At 37.3% G+C, this 22634-nt stretch overlaps 1 protein-coding gene across 5 annotated transcripts in view; it reads left to right on the top strand.

The window, feature by feature from the left end:
• The first annotated feature begins 485 nt into the window (after window positions 1-485).
• nckap1 (NCK-associated protein 1) overlaps window positions 486-22634 on the top strand; it is a 61162-nt gene continuing 39013 nt past the window's right edge. Inside the window, exons 1-5 of one of the 5 annotated variants that reach the window (XM_053496169.1) lie at window positions 486-824; window positions 11357-11374; window positions 15552-15662; window positions 21854-21940; window positions 22081-22137. In XM_053496169.1, coding sequence (XP_053352144.1) covers window positions 717-824; window positions 11357-11374; window positions 15552-15662; window positions 21854-21940; window positions 22081-22137 — 381 coding nt within the window. In that variant the 5' untranslated portion in view covers window positions 486-716. Of the gene's footprint in view, window positions 825-11356; window positions 11375-15551; window positions 15663-17037; window positions 17089-21847; window positions 21941-22080; window positions 22138-22634 lie in introns of those variants that run through there. The other 4 variants (XM_053496168.1, XM_053496171.1, XM_053496170.1 and 1 more) reach the window with 4 other exon arrangements.

Raw genomic sequence — 22634 nt, 5'->3', positions numbered from 1 at the left:
ATGATTGCATTACTGATTATTGAACGCCAGTTAGCCTAATATGCATGTCTTTGGACTGTGGAAGGAACCCGGAGTCCCTGGAGGAAACCCACCACGCATTACAACATTCTTAGACTATACCAAATTATTCATTAAATTTGTTAAGATGTGTTTTTCAGCATAAAACAAACAAACACATTTCACAATGCTTTTTTTTATGTTGGATTTGTCACGCATATGGATAATAACCCTGTTTGCTGTGTTGCCCCAGACCCTCTTCAGGAGAGCATGGTGTTCTGTACAACAGCGCGTGATTTGAGACGCGGCCCGTGAGATTCCAAAAAAAATCCAGGAATTCAAAATGGCGGCGTGAAGTGAGCACTGCTGAGTGAGCAGGACTGGATGAGCAGGGCTGCGGTTTGGGACACGGCTCAACTGCGTTGGTGTTGCAGGAAAAGAACCAGGCTGAGCTTTGATAGACGGGGCAACACCTAGTAAAAAAAAAGACGAGAGCGTGCGGGAGGGAGGGAGGCTACGGACGAGCTCGACCAAGCCTTGTAGCCTGTAATATGGACCTGATTTAAACACTACACCGCAACTGGGCTTGTCTGACACTACGGATAAAACCGGGAGATTGTTTTTTTTTTTTTTTAGTATTATTACCAGGTGTTGTTTTTTGGGGGCTTTGAATTAATATATAAGATAGAGAGACAGGGACAGAGAGACAGGGAGTGAAAATGTCTCGGGGTGTGCTGCAGCCGAGCCAGCAGAAACTGGCGGAGAAACTGACCATCCTGAATGACCGCGGGGTCGGCATGCTCACCCGCATCTACAACATCAAAAAGGTAATAATTAATATGTTTATAATCATATCTAAATCTTATTCCTAATCTCAGGGTTTTAGTGCCAGCTCTCCTAAAATGGCTGAATGTGTTTTAATAGAAACGCGCTGCTGATGTGAGTGTATGTGTAAATAACTCGCTCGCTGGGTTTCTATCCCTGACATCCCTCCCTCCCTCCCAACATTAAACAAAAACGAATATAAATGATAAATAAGCAAATAAATAAATAAACACTCTGTCATTAATAACTCCGGCGTTGACGCTAGCAGCTAAGCTAATGCTAACTCTGCTACGCTAACGCTAGCACAATGCTAACGGTGTGGAAGCTCAACTCAGGATGAACCATTTAATGAACAGTTTATTAGGGAAATGTTGAGTTTAATCTTTTACACGTTTATTAAAAGATCACATTTTATGACCGAATATTCAGTATTTTGATAGATTTAGCAAAGCGAGGTTGCTTAGCTACGGTCGCTAGGGAGCTACAGCTAGCAGGCTAAGCTGCGGCTCGAGGAAAGCTAACGTCAGGAACATCAGATTTTACATCTTATATTGCTTCATGTATTATTAAAATAATTATAAAATGTAATATTTTAAAGAAAACAATATTATATTTTACACCAGTAAGTTACTACTAGTACTGTTTTTTTGGTTTTATGAATAATCCTGGTTTATTTTATACAAATAATAAGGAATTGCTCTTGACAGATTCGTTTTTATTTTGAGACAATTACCAACAAAAAGAGACAAATAATAAAGTAGTCAAATATTTTTAATTTAATATAAATATAACAAATGTTTAAGGAATAAAAGTTGAACCATAATTGCCAAAATTGATTTATTTACTTATAATAATAATAATAATAATAATATTTCTATACACACTATCTATTTACTTAGTCTTAAACTATTTCACAGTCACACAAACGCGTAGCTGACTTACGTAAAATTCATATAAATCAACAATATTTTATATGAACAAGGATTTATTTGGGACGGTTATGTAATTATGATTATTAAATGTATTTATTACAAGTGTATAATAGGTGTTTAGTAATTCTCTTTCTTTTCATCCCTTTCCTTCTTTTTTTTTTTTCATTTTAGTTTTTTGTTTCCTGTACAGACAAGGTAGAAATACTACCACATGTTCATGTCAAATTACATTTATTTATTAGTTTGTTTATTTAATAATTGATCACCTTTATTTATTTATATATTTATTTATCATTATATTTACTCATTAAAGGGATGATGGTGGTATTAAAATGATTTTTGGTGTTTTTACATGAAACACAGTTATTTCTATAACAATATTTAATTGTTTAGCATTATTAGTTATGAATTATGTTACATGGGCAATCATTAGATTTTATTATATTGCTGGAACTTCTTTCTTTATTCCTTTTTTTGTTACTTTTTAATGTAATTTTTTTAAATTCAGCAAATTGTTGGACATCATAACACGTTAAAAATGCCATGAAACATTATGGTTTACAGCAATAGCCGTTATGTGTGTGTGGAACCTGTCTGTCTGTCATCCATTTGTTTACCCATTGGCGTATCTGTCTATCTGTCATCCATGTATTCATCCATTAGAATATATATCTGTATTTCTGTATGTCATCTATTTATTTATCCATTACCATATCAGTTGGTCTATCTATCTATCTATCTATCTATCTATCTATCTATCTATCTGTCTGTCTATCTGGTCTGTCTGTTTTTCTTTCTATCTGTCTGTCTGTCATCCATGTATTCATCTGTTACCATATCTGTTCATCACTCTATCTATCTGTCTCTCTTTCTGTCCATTTGTCTGTTGTTCTGTCTGTCTGTCATCTATTTATTCATCCATTACTCTATCTATCTATCTATCTATCTATCTATCTATCTATCTATCTATCTATCCTTCTATCTATCTATCTATCTATCTATCTATCTGTCTGTCTATCTATCTCATGAATAATAATCATTGACTGTTTTTGATTTTACAGATTTTTTTTTTTTACAAATGTAATTAATTTACATTTATTTGGCTAAAGGTTACATTATTTTTAAATCATTTATATTTGAGGACATTTGTCTTGGTAGTTCTGGGTGTCTTTTCTTTGACGTGCTCATGATACAAATGATAAGTGTGGTTATTGAATGTGAACGACAGACAGACAGATAGACACAGCCTCTGTAGAGTATTGAGCTGTATCGTCACTTCAGTACTGTGTGAATGCGTGGGTTTGTGCTCTGTTGTTTCTGTGTGTGTATGTGTGTGTTTCGTGCCCGTGTTACTCTGCGCTGCATATAAATGTCAGTAGCGTTACTGAGCCCTCCCTTGCCGCCCGTTTGGTACACATGAAGATTTTAGGTTTCACAGGAGTTTATTCGAGACGTTGCGGTTTGCCCAATGCGGTTTTGCAACCTGCAAGAGAAGCCGCGCTCCGTAGATCCGTATTAAAAATGATTTCCTGTCGGCCCAGACGGCCATCCTGACTAACGCTCTTATCACAGGACCGGACACGAGGCTGAAATGGGCGTGCAGGCGAGTGCGTGTTAGTGCAGGATTTCCTTCTTCTACTTCTTGTGACCCCTTTATGGCACAAGTGGGTTTGTTTTGTATGTCTGTGTGTGGGAGAGAGAGAGAGAATGAATTAGTTTATGGTGGGCATTAATGTCGGTAATGTGTGTCATGAGTGGTCTGTCATTTACAAAAAATTAATTAATTTAATGTAGATATGCACGCCTAATATTTAAAATAATATTGTTTTTTATTGAGTGATGATAGATTTTTCCCTCGATTCTCATAATCTCATGATGTTAAAGAATTGTGACAATAACCCTATGTGGGCAGGATTACATGTACATGAGGTTAAAGTCAAGCTGCTTCTCCTTTATGATTTTATTTTTATTTCCTTTCAGATCATGTATTTGTTTTTCTCCTGAATTGCAGTGTGAATTTTTTACAGTCCTTTTTTACTCCTTTCCACCAAACTCTTGTCATACAATAATTTTATTCTGTATACTCATACGCGAGTTTAAACACAGAAATAACTCCTTAAATTCTTAATTTATTTAATAAAAAAAAAAAAGTTTTTGCTTGCTGCTCTTGCTGTGTTTTGCCTGGTTGTGCATGTACATCAGTATCACTGCTTCTCTGTTAGATATGAAACACTTCCTAAGTCACAAAACGTTGTTGCTGGAATTTTCCTTACCTCCAAAGTAAAACGAGAAAAGAAAAGGACTGTGCATCGGAAAATCTTCATTAATCTAGAAATTCCTGAACACTGTTTCTCAAACAGATCTTCGGCAAGTTTAAGAGCGTCTATAATAAATATCCAATAGTGTTAGTGCTGGATTAATACACACGGTTTCAACTTGAATGTTGTGTACTTATTGTGGAGAGTGCATTGTCTATAAACAAAATGCACACTGTTGTTACGCATGACTTTTGACAGCCGGAATCAAATTTCTTGTGCGTGTGTGTGTGCGATAACGTATTTGCTCAGTAAACATGATTTCGGTTCATGACAGACACAGTGCTATACTGTCTCTTAGGGTCTGCCTGATACGATTTAACGATACTGTGGTGACGATTCGATTTGCGTTGCAATTCTGTAGTATTACGATTTTGTAAATATCCAGATTCAATGTTATTATTAGTACTTAGCACTGTCGCCTCGCACCTCCAGGTCCTGGATTCTGTTCCCCGTGGAGGGTCTGTGTGCATAGAAATAAATACAGTGGTCATCTTCGGCCTACACAGTGCCTGGTTTAAAAGTCTATCGCAGGGTGCACACACACACATTTACATACAAACAACGGGCAATCTGGGAACACGGATGCAAACTCCATGGGAATCGAACCCTTGACCCTGGAGGTGCAAGGCGACAGTACTAACATCATTAATCCTATAATGCTTTTACTTTTTACGTTGGACGAGTCACGCTATAAGTTTTCTACGGATGTGCACAAGCAACATGTGTCAAGTTCAGCAGCATATCTGCGCCAGTCATTTACATACACATGTAGTTAACAGCAATTATAATAGCTCTAACAGGCATGAAAGCTCAGAGTCTAATGTCAGTCGTTGTTGGGTGTCTGTGGCCACTTTTAGGTTTTAGTGCTGGAAGTCAGAGGATTTCCTGTGATTGATTGGCTGCATGGCTAAACGAATCAGTGCAGGGAAAATAAAATAATAAAGACACAGCCAATCCTTCCTTAAAAATACAGCCACCCCCTCCCACCCCCTTTCCCTCCAACTCAATACTTTCCATACTAATCCAGAATCAACAGCAGGTCAGTAGTGTAGGACGGTGGTTCTGCACAGGTAAATTGGTAAATGTGAGACAAATCTGGCATGGTCTGCCTCCAAAAGAGCTAACATTGTCATGAGCTACAAATAGGACGGTAAAACGAGTAAAATAATTAATGAAAGGAAATTGTTACCTTATAAATCATGATCTACTTTTTTTTTTCTTTTTTTTTTTTTTTGGAGTACAGTGCAGTGTTTCCCACAGGTCTAAGATATACTCGCGGTTGTACGAACATCCTGAAATAATATAAGATATTAATGATTGATCTGTTCAATATTCCTTTTCAATTAAATTTTATTTGTATACCGCTTTTAACAATGGTCATTGTCACAAAGCAGCGTTATGGAATCAAAAGAAAATTATGGACACGTGTATGAACCGGAAAGATTAGATAGTCCCTGATGAACAAATCAAGGGTGACGTTGGCAAGGAAAAACTCCCCGAAATGACAGTAGGAAGAAACCTTGAGTGGAACCAGACCCCATCCTCATTTAGGTGATGATGTGAAAGGGATTGTTTGGCAGCAGTGTTAGGAGGCTGGAAAGTCAGTATAACAGGAGATAAATATGGAGTCCAGATTCGTTATTAAAGGCCCAAAAAGGTACAAAACAGTTTGTGGAAATTTCAGTCCTGAACAATTGATCATCAGAGAACAGCATCAGTCGAGGCCAGGACCGTTTTCATGGTAAAGTGGAACCATCCCCAGTCACCACATTTGTCACAAGCAGACCACATGGGGCATCCATGTGATGAGATCTCCAACTTGTGTAAACTGGGAACTGATGTAGGGTTCAGGAGTTGGTCCCCGCCCCATATTTCCAGTGAAAGGAACTCTTAATGCTTCAGCAAGACATTTTGGACAGTTTCATGCTCTAAATTTTGTGGGATTAGTTGTGGATGACCACTTCCTGTTTCACCAACACTCAAGTCTGTAAGGTCATGGATGAGCGAGTTTGGTGTGGAAGAACTTGACTGGCCTCCACAGAGTCCTGATAGAACACCTCTGGGATGAATTAGAACGGAGAATGTAAGACTTCTCGTCATCATTGTCCGACCTCACAAATGCTCTTCTGGAAGAATGATAAAAAAGTCCCATGAACACACTCCTAAACCTTGTGGAAAGCCTTTACAGAAGAGTCGAAGCAGTTATAGCGGCAAAGGAGGCGGGGCTAACATCATATTAATGAACTCTATGGATTAAGAAATGGATGTTCCTCAAGTTGCTCATATGCATGTTAAGGCAGACGAGCGAAATACTTTTGACAATATAGTGTAGATTTATAAGATCCCATGTTTTTATGGTTGTTTCAATTTGTTTGTGTGACCTAATAGTAATAATAATAGATTAATTAATAATGAAATTAATAATAATAATAATAATAATAATAATAATTGCATTTAGAAAGTTCTAAATTTTTGCTGAGTCATTCTCGTATTCCGGTAGCAGTAAAATGTCTGTGTAATGATAACTTGTTCTACATGACGTTCTTTTGATATTTAACAGGAGCAGTATCGCGAGAGGAAACTGTCCGCTAACTAGCCAATTAATCATGGATGGCGTTGTTCTCTCAGACAGATTTTTAAAAAGGGTGGGCGAATACATTTGGGCGGGCCTGCCCGAGTATATTCCATGCGTGGGAAACACTGCTGTGTATACGAATTGTGTCGTGGTTTGATTTGTGGTCCTTATAAAATAAATGTTTTATAATGTACCATTGTGTCATATCAGTATCACCAGATAAACTCATGAAGCATGAGGTCTTGTATCCTGGCTTTAGTGGATCAACTCATACCTCCCGATCTGTAGACACTAATGCAACATGTAGGTGTGTGTTTGTGTGTGTGTGTAAGTGAGAGAGAGAGAGAGAGAGAGAGAACAGCCATCCCTGTGCTGCTTTGAAAGGTTTGGTCATGGATTTGCTCCAGTTTCCTGTACGGTGGGAATTGTAGGACCTTGAGGACCGTCTTCTCTGGTCCACATTCATTTTGGTATAATCTTATCCCCCGTATACACACACACACTTTTTTTTTTGGTTTCACTCACACATTCTCTCTTATTAATTCATCTTCATCCTTCCAGTTCTCCCATACGTGTGTGTATGTTCATCTTGGTGTATTGAGATAGAATTTGAAATATTGCAAAAAAAAAAAAAAAGGAAGTTATGCAAGAACAGAAAAGCTACAAAAAAAAAAAAATAGAAACAGAATTCTGAAACTTTTAAACCTGGTCCAGGGATGCGAACCAGGTTTAGTTAAGCCTTAGAAAAGATGAAAAGTACATTAACTACCTGCGTTTTAAAGGGTTTAATTGCTAGCGGGTCTCTTCATGTGTGAAATTGTGTAAAATTTTTACGTTTTTAAGCTTTTTTCTTTTCTTTTTTTACAATTTATTATTAAACACAATTGCTGGCGAGTTTTTAAATCATCCACATTAGCATTAACTGTTCTATATCATGAAACAAGGCCTATGCTCGCCCTCTCAGTAGGCAGTCTCTTTCATTTTAAAAATGAAGATAATTCTTCTACGTGATCTGTCCACTGTCATGGTCCAGGCCACTTAATACAAATGATAAACATTTGAACGAATAAAGGTTTTTTATTAAATTTTCACGAATCTGTTTATTTAATTCTGTACTTCTGATCTTGTTCATTCATCAGAGCCAACACTCGACTGCTGCATGCTTTCAGCAGTCCTGTTGCTTAGCAACTAGCCGGCCGTGACATCAGCAGTGAGGAGGGGAGAAAAAAATCTCTGCATTTTTTTTGTGATGGGAAAGAGTCAGAATCGTTATAAGGATTTAAGGTGTGTGTGTGTGTGTGTGTGAGAGAAAGTAATGCTAGAAAGGAATTCCCCAAAATCCTTCTAAAGTGTGGATGAGTTTTTTTTTTTTTTTTATTGTGACAGAATTCCTTATTGTGTGTGTTTGTGTGTGTGCGCGCGCGTATGTATAGCTTCACTGGCTTTAAACGAGGAGCCACAAATCAAATAAAAGTCAGATTATTGAGTCACAATGGACTGGCGCTGAATTAGAGCTTGGCAGCTCGACTACAGGATATCAGTATTACAATAATCGACGTCACGTCACTTTACGAGAATAACGTGTTCCTTTTGTCAGTCCTGTTTTTCATTTTGTCAAAATGGCAAGTTAAAATTCTTAAATTTGACAATTTTTTCCTGATTTCTTTTGTATCTTGGAGTGTAGATGTGCAATCACCGTCACAGATGTTTTAACTGTTGCTGCATCATCAGTATTTGTTTACTTAAGCACACAACAGGCACTCCATGAGAAAATTAGATTAATCAAAACCATCTTATACAGCCTACACCATTTAATTTTGCAGGAACATGTGGTCACCTGCTTATTTATGAAGTTATTCAATCAGCCAATCAAAGTTTCGGGAAATTCCAGGTTTTGTGGCTGAAATAAAATGATTTAGGAAACTTCTGATGTTTTCAAAATATGTTTTCAGCAGAGGTCTAATTAGTTTCTAGATGCCGTATCTAGATTTTTTTTTTAATGTGGATTAGATACAAGGTTGTCTTATTGTCAGATTCATTACTGCGACCGTCTCAAGTACAGTTGTTATCGAACCGGTGTTTTGCCTTGGAATGACTTGGGAATGGCGTGAATGTGGAATTTGTGGTCGTTGTTGTGCCTTTAGGCAAGGAGCAGAGGGACGAGATGAGATCTATGTAAACCCCCTCTCCCCCCGCCCAATCCCCCAGTAAGGGAGTCTGACTTGTAGAGACTTGTGATGTATGTGACAGGCTGTCAGGACAGTTCAATAAACAGTCAGCAGCTAACCCACAGATATCCTACATTGATTAGATCAGACTACTAATCACATATATAGAGCAGATCAGACCACTGCTTATATAGAGCAGATTGGAGTACTGATAGCATATATAAATTAGATGAGACGACTGATAGTTTATATAGAGCAGATCAGACCACTGATGGCTTATATAGATCAGATCAGACCACTGATGGCTTATATAGATCAGATCAGACCACTGATGGCTTATATAGAGCGGATCAGACCACTGATGGCTTATATAGAGCGGATCAGACTACTGATGGCTTATATAGAGCGGATCAGACCACTGCTTATATAGAGCGGATCAGACCACTGCTTATATAGAGCGGATCAGACCACTGCTTATATAGAGCGGATCAGACCACTGATAGCTTATATAGAGCGGACAAGACTACTGATAGTTTATATAGAGCAGATCAGACCACTGCTTATATAGGGCAGATCAAACCACTGCTTATATAAAGAGCTTATATAGAGCAGATCAGATCACGGCTTATATAAAGCAGATTGGACTACTGATAGTTTATATAGAGCAGATCAGACCACTGCTTATATAGGGCAGATCAAACCACTGCTTATATAAAGCAGATCAGACCACTGATAGCTTATATAGAGCAGATCAGACCACTGATAGCTTATATAGAGCAGATCAGACCACTGATAGCTTATATAGAGCAGATCAGACCACTGATAGCTTATATAGAGCAGATCAGACCACTGATAGCTTATATAGAGCAGATCAGACCACTGATAGCTTATATAGAGCAGATCAGACCACTGATAGCTTATATAGAGCAGATCAGACCACTGATAGCTTATATAGAGCAGATCAGACCACTGATAGCTTATATAGAGCAGATCAGACCACTGATAGCTTATATAGAGCAGATCAGACCACTGATAGCTTATATAGAGCAGATCAGACCACTGATAGCTTATATAGAGCAGATCAGACCACTGATAGCTTATATAGAGCAGATCAGAGCGGATCAGACTCCTCTTGTCCTATGTTATGCTGAGTGGATAGGACCCCTCGTAGGTAGGTCAAACAAACCAAATGTTTTAAGAACAATTAACTGAACCATCAGCAGAGATTGAAACTGATAAGTGTTATTTTATTTATTTATACATTCTGTTTTATTGGATTTTAAATATTTAAGTATTAAATATGACTTATTTTTAAATAATGCTTATTATTTAAGTATTGGTTATAAGAATTCAGGTGTGTGAGTGGGCGACTGAGCCGGTAGGTGAGTTGGCGGGTGATTGGCTGAACAGGTGGGGTCTGAATGGGTGTGTGGGTGAGTAAGTGGGTCTTAGTAAGTGTCCTGTAATTGTTTAAAATGATAAAAACAGTGTTCAGATTTTGAAATACAAATCAAGCATTTTCACTAGTGGTTTTAGGGTTTTGGACCACCTCTTGTTATAAAGGTGTGGTTTGGATGTGGAATGGATGGACTGGTGGGTAAAGGAAATGATAAAAGATGAACCGATAAAAGGATTGATGTAGAGTTGGATAGATTGCATATGAAATGAAATGAAAGTACATAAAGGCAGACACACACACCACTACTCCGGGTGCTGCAGTGGCTTTAATGTGCAGCAGGAAGCGAAGAGACTCAGGAAGTCGACGCTTATCTCTGAAAACGGGCGAATCCTCAGAGGAGAGAAATTATTTCACGCAGAAGGGTGCGTCCTACATCAGTCGTGTAAAGAAGGCTGATCAGTGACTATCACGCTTTTAAATACTGTTGAGACCAAAAGCTGTTTATGATTCTTGCATGTATTATTTTAATCACAGAATTTGGTCTGCTGTGTTATTGAGCTGTTTTTGAGAAATAAAAATTTTTTATGACCAGATTGTTTCTTTAATGATCTTCCTGTTTCAATGCACCTTTGCCAGAGTATTAAACAAAAAAGAAAAAAACAAACCCTGTATGCACTGATTTATTTATTTATTTTTTTTTTTTTTTAAATAAATGAATTCTCAGACTTGAAGCAGGTCACGTCTCTCACATCTCTGTGCATGTGAGGCGACCTCGAGTCACAAAATAAACATTTAAAAAGTTTTTTCCTCAGTTTCAGTCACATTTTGTTTCTGTGGCATTGTTGCATTTCTTTTAATCTTTCAATTATTATTATTATTATTATTATTTTTTTTTTTTTTTAGTTACCGATCCATTTTATTTGGCCTCATGTTTTCGTTTTCTTTCCTCGCACGCCATTCTTTCTGTAACTAGATCAAATTCGTTAATACAGACAAATTCTTATTTATTCTTTTTTTAATTAATTTTTTAATTGTTTGTCTCAAACGTGGATCCGTAGATGTGCATGGTAGAGAATTTGGAAACGTTTCTGTGTTTTATTGTGTAATTCTCTCTGTTTTCTGTTACACTGCTTCCCCCCCAGCAAGGACAAGTTTGGAAGGTTTGCACAGCTTTTCCACCTTCCTCCCCCCCTTCTAAAATCTCGTTCCCCCGCTCTCTCTCTCCGTTCCGTCTCCCTAACCCTTTCCCTGCTTTCCTGCCAGCCTCATGTCCCATAATCTCTCTCTCTCTCTCTCTCTCTCTCTCTCTCTCTCGTTCCGTATGCAACACACAGACACACGGCTCTCTTGTTCCCAAACTGCACCTCAGATAGACAGCTTTTTTGTTTTTGTTTGTTGCATATCATGATTTAACTCATCTTTCATTCATTTTCTTTTTTTTTTTTTTAACATGGCCGATTTTTTTCCCATTGCATCAAAATGTATTATGCTATGTATTCAAGGCATGTGCTGATAAACAAGTTGGGCATTTCTTAACTGCTCAACCAATCAAGAAGCAAGTTGGTGGACATGTAAAACTAAGGAAGAAGTGAGATTAGTTGTGGTAGTGAGTGACTGTGACTTGTGACATTAACATGACATGTTACTAAAGCGCTTTGCCGTCATGTAATTTCATTAAATCACGTCTAGTGTCACGTTTGTCATTAAACCGTTATGTCATTACAGTGACATTTTATGCCATTAAGACAACGCTATCATCACGATATGTCATTACAGCAACGTGTCCTGACATCATGATGACGTTCTGACTTTATGAAGACACATTAAGACATTTTAATGTCATGTCAGTAAGATAACATCATTACAATGACAGTAAGACATTGTCATTTAGAGACGCCATTATTGCGACACGAGAGGTCATTATGAATCCCTGATTTGTTATTACAGTATTGTATAATTGATCTTGTGTCAATACGTTAAGATGTTATGTCAAGACGAATCATCATTTAGACGCAATGTCATTACGATGACGTCGTTTCATGTGCAATATTATGTCATCATCATGACAAGTCATTTAAGATAAGGGTACTGTATTAAGACAGCGTGTTCTGATTTCATGACACCATGTTTAGTCATTACAGTGTTATGTCGTTAAGATGACATTGTCACAATGATGGTATACCATTAAGACAGGGTTATGTCATTTGCATATGTCATTACCGTTACACGTGATGTCGTTCACTAAGATCTGTTTATTTACGATGCCATGCTATGCAGTTACAGCATTATGGAATTAGGATGACATATTAGGTCATGAAAATGAGATCTGACGTCAATACAGCGATGGCATCCCGTCATTATTCGAATTTACAATATAATATCAATAATCGTATTGATTTAGTGACTTTTATGAGAATAACAAACATTTTTACATATATTTTAAGAAAATTAAGCATTTATATACTGTTTCTAAGGAGCTGCCAGTGAAGGGTGTACAATTATCCTGATATGTCAGCACATGCTTGTGATTTACTTATTTTCTTATTTAACGTCATCAACTGCATGGCATTATTTCTTTGATTTTTAAAAATATATATATTTCATTTATTTGTCAGTGCATCTAAATGGTTTTGGCTTAATCTGCATCAGTCTAACAGCCACAGCTTCTCACTAAAGGCTATGACATGGCAGGTGCTTATGTGCTCAGGGGTAAAAACATTGCCAGTGTAAAGACGGAGGACTGGACGATGAAATGATTGACGGCCTGGGAAGGTGTTTAGTCCGAGTGCATCTTTTTTTCTTTCCTTTTTTTCTTATTTTCCTTTTTACTCGAGCGTTCGGCTTTGTGTGGACAGAGGGCGAGTAGCCGCATGTGAACGCAGCCTGTGGATGTTTCAGCTTTGGAGGTTGGGGGGGCGGGGGGGGTCGTACTGCATCTCCTTCCCGCGCGAGGGCTGTTCTGTGCAAACACGTCTCACCGGCAGGTGCATGTGCAAATGTCGTGCTGATGTCATGTGACCATAACATGCACAAACACATACACGCACACACTGATCTGTTGCAACCGCTGCATCTCTGTAAGATGCCCATCACTTACAGAGCAGCACCCCTCCGAAACACCTCCTGCTTTCTCGTTCTCATAATTTTTTGCTCTCTCTCTCTTACTACTCTTTCTGAATTCTAAATTCTCCAACCCTATCTAATCTGACCTCATATTTATTATCTGTCTCTTAACTTTTCAACTTGTAAAAATGTCCCTTGCCTCTCTAATCTGTTTTAACTCATCACGTAACATCATAATTTGTGTCTTAATACTCTAATCAGTATTTTAACTTTCTAATCTGCTTCTCATCACTATAATCTAAGTAAATTTTCTTTTATCTTAATCTGTCCCTTAGCTTTTAAATCTGTTCGTTAGCATCCAAATCTAAACTTAATCCAAAATCTCTAATCAGTTTATAATCTGTCTTGTAACAGTCTAGTTTGTCTTGGAACTTCCTACCCTGTCCTATATCAATAATCTATTTCTTATTTTACTTGTTTTGTACTTTTTTTTTTTCATCTCGCTTTCAGCTCACTCATCTTCCTAACATTGCTTGTGTCACTTTTCACTCTAATCCTTTTGGGCTTTTTCTACTCAAATTTGGTACTTTTCTTATTTGCGCTTGATGCCTGTCTCTGACTCTCTGTATTCTGTCAACGATAATCTGGCCTCTTAAAAGCTAAGTTTCCCCAACTCTCGCTGATGCATTTGCCACTCCCTCAAACGTGACTCTGGCTCCATGTAATCTGTTCTCAGCTTTCTGATCTTTGTCCATCCTTCCCTTTTAGCTTGTCCCCGACCATCACCACTGTGTCTGTCTCCCTCTGCTCTGCACCCAACTTCCTCTGCCATGTGCCATGCTTTTCTTGGTCTGCCACTCACTCCCAGGACTCTGTCCCCTTTCCTTTTTGCTTTTCAACTGACTTCCATGTGCTCGGCTCCTTCTGCTCTGCGACTGACTCACTCTAATCTGCAACTCACTCCCCTGACTCTCTTTTCCCTTCCCACTGTGCGGGACACCCTCTGCTCTGTGACCAACTCTCCTATGCCCGACTCTCTCTGCTCTGCTATGTGACCAACTCCTCCTTCTGCTCTGCAACCGACTCTAATGTGCCCAACCCCTTTGCTCATTACTCTACAAGCAACCCCCTTTCTGCTTTGCAGCCGACTCCCCTATGCCCAGCTTCGCTTACCCTTCGACCGACTCCCTAATGCCCAGCTCCCCCTACCCTTCGACCGACTCCCTAATGCCCAGCTCCCCCTACCCTTCGACCGACTCCCTAATGCCCAGCTCCCTCTGCCCTTCGATTGACTCCGCTATGCATAGTTCCCTCTGCCCTTTGACAGACTCCTTTATGCCCAGCTCCCTCTGCCTTTTGATCGACTCCCCTATGCCCAGCTCCCCCTACCCTTCGACTGACTCTTCTATACCCAGCTCCCCCTACCCTTCGACCGACTTCTCTATGGCCAGCTCCCTGTGCCCTGCGGCCGACTACCTCTTCACCCTCCTAGTGCTAGACTCCTTGTCCCCTTTGCCTGACTCCCTTCGTTCTATGGTCAACTCTCCTATGCCTGGCTCCCTCTGCTTTGATACGGACTCGTCTGTGGCTGACTTTTTGTGTCCTTTGCCTGAGTCCCTCTCCCCATATGCCCTTGCCCCCTTTCCTCTGTGACCAGTGTTTTCTGCTCTACAACTGCCTCCCTCTGATCTGTACCTGATCAAGTCTAAACCCGACTCTCTTCTATATCACTCATGCCCGACTGTCTGCCCTGTGCCAGTCCCCTCGTCTCTATGACCAGTGGTCTTTTCTCTATGCCTGACCGACATCCTGCGACTGACAGTCTGATCCCTGACTCTTTCCAGTTTGTGCTGTAATTTCTTGAATCTGTCCATAAATTACATTTGACTCCCTCTCTCTGTGACCTGTCCCGGACTCTCTCTGTGACCTGACTCCCGGACCGGGCTCTAGTTTATTCTTAATGTCTTTGAGAGTTTAATCTTTCTCTCTGACACTAATTGGTCTCGGTCTGCCTGTCCTTCTTTGCTGCCATATTCTGCTGTTTCACTTCCCTCTCTTTCTCTCTCTCGCTTTTCCTCTCTTTTCTACATTGCATTTTTTCGCTATGGCCAAATCCCTGCACTTCAGTCTCCTCGTCCTCTCACTCGTGTCTAACTGTTGTTCCTGTTGTGTATCTGATCACCGCACCTCACTGTCATAGTTTTACAGAAAGTCCATTTGAAGCAGTAGGGTTTTGAATATTTCTGTCTTCTCCTGTGCTTCTTTTTTTTCCAGGCATGCGGGGATCCCAAAGCCAAGCCCTCGTACCTGATCGACAAAAATCTCGAGTCAGCCGTCAAGTTTATCCTGAGAAAGTTCCCAGCCGTGGAAACCCGCAACAATAACGTAAGACTCAGTGCGCTAACTGGAGGAAAACCTTTATATGTCTGTTTATGTGCTGATGCTGATAAGTTTGTTGTGTGAATTGTCGTTACCATCACATGTGGGAAGTCATTTTGCAGGTGGAGCTTCTCACGCTTTATCTAGATGTGGTGTTTTTCACAATAAATTGTGTCTTTTGTTTTTCAGCCCATCATCAGTCCAAGATATACATCTTTATTAACATTAAAAATTATCCCGTAATTTTTACTAGCTGCTCATCATGGAAATATTAACAGCAAACTTATGGAACTGGGTTGAAATGTAAATCTGCGCAGCTCTTTATCCATATAATGCAGCTTTTATAAAACTAACGCAAGAGTTTTTTTAAAAAACCCTAAAACCTAAACCATAACTCCTTAGTGACTTCTGTTTATTTGAGAACAGATCAAATCCAAAACTTTTATTGCTTACATTTTTCACTTAAAAATAGCTTTTAGTTCTCCCTGCACACTCGGAGGAAAGTGCTATCTGCCCTCTCATGCATACACAAGCTCTCAGACACCCATGATTGGATCCTTTCTGCCGCAATTGACAGGGTTAAGAAAGAGGATACTCCCCCCATCTAGAGAAACCTTTACTTTTGGTTTCTGGTGAATCTGATTTCACAAACAGCATTGGAAAACTCATAAAAAGTTTTTAATTAAGTGTGTTAAACAAATCCATCATGATAGCAAAAATAAATAAATAAACTTTTATGGATAAATAATTTTGCTGTCGTGTTATATCCGTGTAATTAAAAAAAGGATCGAGTGAACAGTTATAGGGCAGATCAGACTCTGGCTGATCAGTGAGGCCTACTTTGCCTGCCCCAGTTGTGTGTGTGAAAAGGAATGTGGGTGGAACTCACAACCACGCAATTCTGTCAGCTCACATTCCAACAGAAAGCGGCTTTTTCGTCATTGTCTGTCAGAGTGTGTGTGTGTGTGTGTGTGTGTGTGTGTTAGTCATCGTGATCTCCAGTCATAAGTAATACTCCACTAACAGTTTCATTACACAATAGTGCCAGGTTTAAGTTCGATGTAGATGGACATTTCGTGGGCTCCTTTGTGTTTTAAAGCTCTGTGTATTTACAGCGTGTATGTTGTGTGTGTGTATTGTGTGGTTTTTTTTTTTTTATGTTTCTCTAATAACCATTATTGTTTTATTTAAAAAAAGTTTGTTTTTTTCAGATGCTGCGTTCATAGCTTATCTCTCTCCTCTCATTTAACGTCCAAGATGTTTAACTGCTTCTTAAACCAATGTCGAGACATGTCATGTTTGTTTTTCGTGTTTGATTTTTGTGTTTGTTTATATATGTCTCTTTCTTTTTGTGTGTGTGTGTGTCTTTTTTTTTGTTGTTTGTGCATTTGTTTGCATGCTTAACACGGCTATTTTCTGGATTGTTCTTTTGGTAAGTTTGGAGCCCGTTTGCTTTGTTTAGAGCTCACACACATTTTTATGTAGTCTTAACCTTTTCTGTTGTACTCACATCTGTGTCTAGTCTCACAACTGGACTGAAGGAACCTCAGAATAATTTTTTTTTTCTTGAGCAGAGCTGGTCTTTTAATCTGTCCAATCTTTTACGACTCATGACGACAAAATGTCCAAAATGCAAAGATTCATACGTTATAATCGTCTCTAGTGTAGAATCCGGTCCTCCTCCTACACACAAAGTCCCTGGTGTTCTCCTAAAAGAGGACATTAGCTGTTAGATGTGCTTTAAGAGTTTTATAGAGAAAGCTAGAAGATTTCTCCTCTCTCCTACATGCTGCTTGGAACCGAGCATCCAGCATCATACAGATCTAAGGACATGGCCATTTTGTTGCCATGACAACAACTCGGGCAACTCTAATCGTTCAGACGAGTTTAAAAATAAATGAGGATTCTGCAGGACTCAAGATCATGAGTCAGGAAAGAAAGATTTTCATCGAGCCGAACAGCCCATACCAGTCGCCCCGCTGATGTTTATCTGCATGTCGTCGTTTTTCGCGCATGTCCGGAATGCCGAGAGATGAAAAGTAAAGATCATGAGAAGTTTATTGTCATCAAAAATCTGAAAAAATAGAAAATAAAAAATGAAATAGTTTGCAGCAACACTGTCCCTATTACAGCACATATTACAGTTTATAGTAATGCTCAGAAAAGTGTTCTGAGGTTCCTCGGTTTTGTAACTGCATGGGTCTTTGCTTGCTATAGAGGTTTTTTGTCCATTAACTTAACACCAAAATACATACTGGTCAGGGTCAGGGTGTGTACACACCGAAATATAGACACACTTCACGGTGAATAACAAGGATGGTGAGATTTTGGAATAAAATGGAAACTTTTCATTAAATCTGAATGTTTTAAATGTATGTTTTAATTTATTTAATCAAATTAAATATTTTGTCTATTAACTTGAAGTCATTGAGTTAACATTTATTAGTTAAATTTTTGAATTTGGGTTTAATATAAAAAAAAAGTAACATTTATTTTAAATACACTTAGTTAATTAACTAATTAAAAACACATTCTTTTAAAAAAATTATTTTAACATTGTATAAAACTTGCATTATTTTATTACTAGGGTAACCTTTATTTGTATTGTTTTTATTATTAATATTATTAATAATAATTATTTACTTTATCATTTAATATTAAAATAAGCATTTATTATAAATGTATTATATGCTAATTTATTACGTGTATCAAAGATAATTCTAAAGATATTTTTAATGACTTATGTATTTATTATATACCGTTTTTCATTTCATGTCGAATTTTTGTATAATAATGATTCCTAAATTGTTTTATTTTACAAATAATGATTTAATACAACGTCCTTTATTTGCACATGATGATGCAAATTTTCACTTTTTTTATTATTATTATTATTATTATTATTATTATGTTTTGTGGTGGTCTCTCTCCATCCTTGCTGTTTTCCTGTATCATACACGGGGCTGTTTAACATCACAGTTAAAATGCTGTGCTGCATTTTAATAGATTTGTAAGGAGTAACAAGTGATAACGGTGGCGGTTGTGATGTACTAGTAAACACTGTACTGGTTAGTAGTAAAGTGTTCACTAGTATTGATTACATGTTGCAGTGCATTAGCTGTTATGGCTAGTAAGGGGATATCATCACCTTTTTTTTTTTTTTAGAGACAGTTTTCACATTCTAAATACTGTTAATGTATTGAAGAAGCCTATTATAAGTTATACAACTATAAGATTACTGGAAGTCTGTTAGTAACATGCCTTTAGAGCTGGTTTGCATTGCACAAGACTTTAAAAAGCAGATATTATACCATAATATAATCCGATCAGAGTATAGGATACGTGTGTATGATTTTTTTTTTAATTATCGGTAAGGAATAAAAACACTCATGGGGCATGTTGTTACAGGAAAATAATCAACAACGGGGGTTTACAGTGATGAGTATGTTCCTGAAACAGATCATCCTGAAGTGTTTTATTCCCCTCGTACCAGAGACATTTTTTTAAACTTTTTTTTTTTTTTTACAAGATTTTATCTATTAATAATCAAATTTAATTCTATTTAACTCGGGTACCTTTTAATCTTGCAGCTTCTAAAAGGAAATTAGTTCCTAAATCCAGACATTTGCTCACAAGTAACAACTGCAGCTTTATTATTATTATTATTATTATTATTATTGTTTTAAATCTCCTTTACCATTTTAATCATTTTATTTATTGTTAAATAACGTCATTTACCACAGAAGTTGTTACTATAGAACTATAGCGAATTAGTACAAACACCCTTATTTGTCTCAGAACCAAAAATATTATCTGAGCTGCTGCTTAGTTTCTAAACCATGAGTGAGTTTTAATTCACAAACGCTGTGGTATAGTTTTACATTAAACCCATATTATCACCAACGTTTTTTTTTTCTCTAGCATTTGGGTGTGAGTCTTTTGCAATGCATACTTTCTGTAAAGTCTCTAGTAATTGTAAGGAAGCTGAGCTTTAAGCTAGAAAGGCTTAATGCATGTTCAGACTCGATGCAGGGTTCAAACACTCAAACAGTTCCGGATTTTGAAACCACTGCACAAGATTTAAAGTCTCCCAGCTGTTTTTAAGCAACGAAAGTTCACACTATATATGGCTGTTTTTCTTTGTATAGGGTGACTAAAAAGTCAGGAACCAATGGGCGAAATTCACAGAAAAGAGAAATACACAGAGCAACGAGGGCGAACATGTAGGGCTTATGCTGTAAACAAGAAATTAAACAGCATGTGTAGTTTTATTCGCTTTGGTTCCTAATATTTTTAGTCACCCTGTAAGTAGAAATGAAGATGTATTAAAGGATAAAGATAAAACGTTATTTTTAAGGTCAATTCATAGGGAATTTTATTGAAAGTGTTTTTAATTTAAATCTAAGCGGCCAAGAGCAGTTGCCATGTTTTTTAATTCACAGTTCACAGTATCATCAAGAATGTAGCGATACATCAGGACGGGGTACGTCGCAGTCCAAAAAAAATGTATAGAGTGACTAGACTCTATACAGTTAGAGTAGATGGATCGACTAGATATGAAATACACTGCCTAGTACACGGTATGCAGTCGCAACCTCAATTACAATGACTAATAAGAAGGCCATGGGTGTTTATTCACCTTTGGAGCTCTAGTTCTCAAATCATTGTTTCCAGGATAAAGACTTTATTTTATTCACTTGATTAGTTTATTTTAGAGGATTTATGCATTTATTTATTATTTTAAAACATACTGACCTGTAGTGCATTTTGTTTCTATAAGAAGTTACAATTTGTAGCACCTTTTAGTTTGATGTACACTGCTTTTATATAGGCAAAAATTCACATTAACAACTTCTGTTTGTGATTCGTTCTGTATTATAGATGTCGATGTCTTTCCGAAATATTGAACTATAAAAATAATTTTGTTGAACATGCAGTCAACCCCCCAAATTTATGGCCGTTACTTTCTCGGGGCACCTGCGAATTATGGAAAACCGCAAATTTTGGATATTGTCAAAAAATGCTAATTTTTATAGTTCAAACTCTAGTTATGCTCTAAAAATATTTTAATTGAATTTTAAACTCAGCTTAATACATTACCCTTAGAAAAATTTAACTAAATCATTTCTGTAATTTATGGGTAAATATGGTAATAATTCATTGTTTTTCTCTACGGTTGATTTGTGTTCTTTTTAGACTCGTGATAAACTTCGCGCTTAATAATTTAAATGCATGTTAAAATGCATATTGTCACAAAAAAAGTAATAAAAAGAATTTGTAGAGGATATTTATATACTTTTTTTTTTGCAAATTTGCCAGGGTTTTCATGAACAATTATAAATTAAGTTCTTAAGGAAAAAATTCACAAACTTATGACGCCAGAAACTCTAAACCATGACTTCATGGGGGGGTCGATTGTATTCCAAAGGTTTTGGACCATAAACCCAGTATTGTAAGTCAGACAAGACTTAAGACTTAATACATGCCTAATTATTACACTTGATCTCTGCTGCTTCCTTAATTGTTATTCCTTAATCAGTGCAACAGATAAGAATCAAACTGTTACGTTGCTCAGATGTCATCAAAAGATTTATATGATCAAGAAGGACGCAATCAAGTTGTGTGTTGAGATTTGGGCAAGATAGGAAAGAAAGTGTTTAAACTTTGACACACATGGAAGTGAAATTTAAAATTTTTCATGATAAACATGCAGAATATCGTTATACAGTACGTTATACAGCAAGCGTGTACGTAAAGACGTTGAACAAATCTGTGAGGAAAAGGTCTTTATATCACGATGTTACAATTGTCATAATAACATTGTCGATATTCTTAAATATTGCCAGTGAGGAGATGTTTGTTCTGCAGGGACGCTTTTGAAGTAGCATTAACAACACAGTAAACATGGATTTAGAGACAAGATTTAAACAGCAGTCAATTGATCAGACGTATTGTGATAATACTGTGAACTGTGAATACAAAAAAAAAAAAAGTTTATCTGTTTAAATAAAATAAAAACAATAATAGTAGCTCTTGTTCACTCGATTATAAAAAGCGGTCAGATTTAAGACCCTCCACATTACGAACCCTGCTGAAGAGTCAGAATGAATACCTCTGACTTTATAATGAACATCTTTATAGAAATCTGTTTGTCAACAATTGTGTTCTTTGTTTCTTCTTCATTATTACAGCAACAGCTTGCACAGCTTCAAAAAGAAAAGTCAGAAATACTAAAGAATCTCGCTTTATATTACTTCACGTTTGTGGATGTTATGGAATTTAAGGTAGGCGACACAAACTCTTGCTTTAAATTAGTGTTTTTTTTTTTACCCATCTCTCTCTCTCTCTCTCTCTCTCTCTCTGGGCATGTACTGACACATCACTGTAATCTGCATTTTTATGTGCTCCCCCCCTTCTTCTGCAGGACCATGTGTGTGAACTGCTCAACACGGTCGATGCTTGCCAAGTTTTCTTTGATATTGTAAGTTGAAAAAATGTATCACGGGTCAGGTCATGGCATCTGCGTTTTTGTAGCAGATAAAGACAGAAGAGATATGAGAATTTTCTCATGAGGGAGCAGGGCTGCTGTAAATATGTTGGCCCGTTACACTGGGAATAAAACATGACAAAGATAATCTGGATGACAGAAGTCAACTATTTGGTAGTTACTGTTAAAACTACCCCTCCCCCCCATAAAGGCTCGAAATTGCATTTACACTGTCTAAATTTGTAGTTACAGTTAATGTAAATAGATAGCAATTAAATTATTTACTTTTTTTAGGTTATAAATATAGCTATGCATTAATTTATTTTAACCTGGTGACAGGATGTCTGGTTTTAAAGCACTGGCATTGGAGACTCCTTCCTTAGATGCAGAATATAACTCTAAGTGCTATTTCTTGCTTTAGAAATGATAATGTACAGGGTGTCACATCATTTAAAATATGAATATCTGAAAACGAACTTCATGTTGAAAAA

The sequence above is a fragment of the Clarias gariepinus genome, chromosome 5 (assembly GCF_024256425.1).
Source record: "Clarias gariepinus isolate MV-2021 ecotype Netherlands chromosome 5, CGAR_prim_01v2, whole genome shotgun sequence".
Taxonomy (NCBI): domain Eukaryota; kingdom Metazoa; phylum Chordata; class Actinopteri; order Siluriformes; family Clariidae; genus Clarias; species Clarias gariepinus.
The sequence above is the reverse complement of the archived record's forward strand: the minus strand, read 5'-3'. Positions and strand labels throughout refer to the sequence as shown.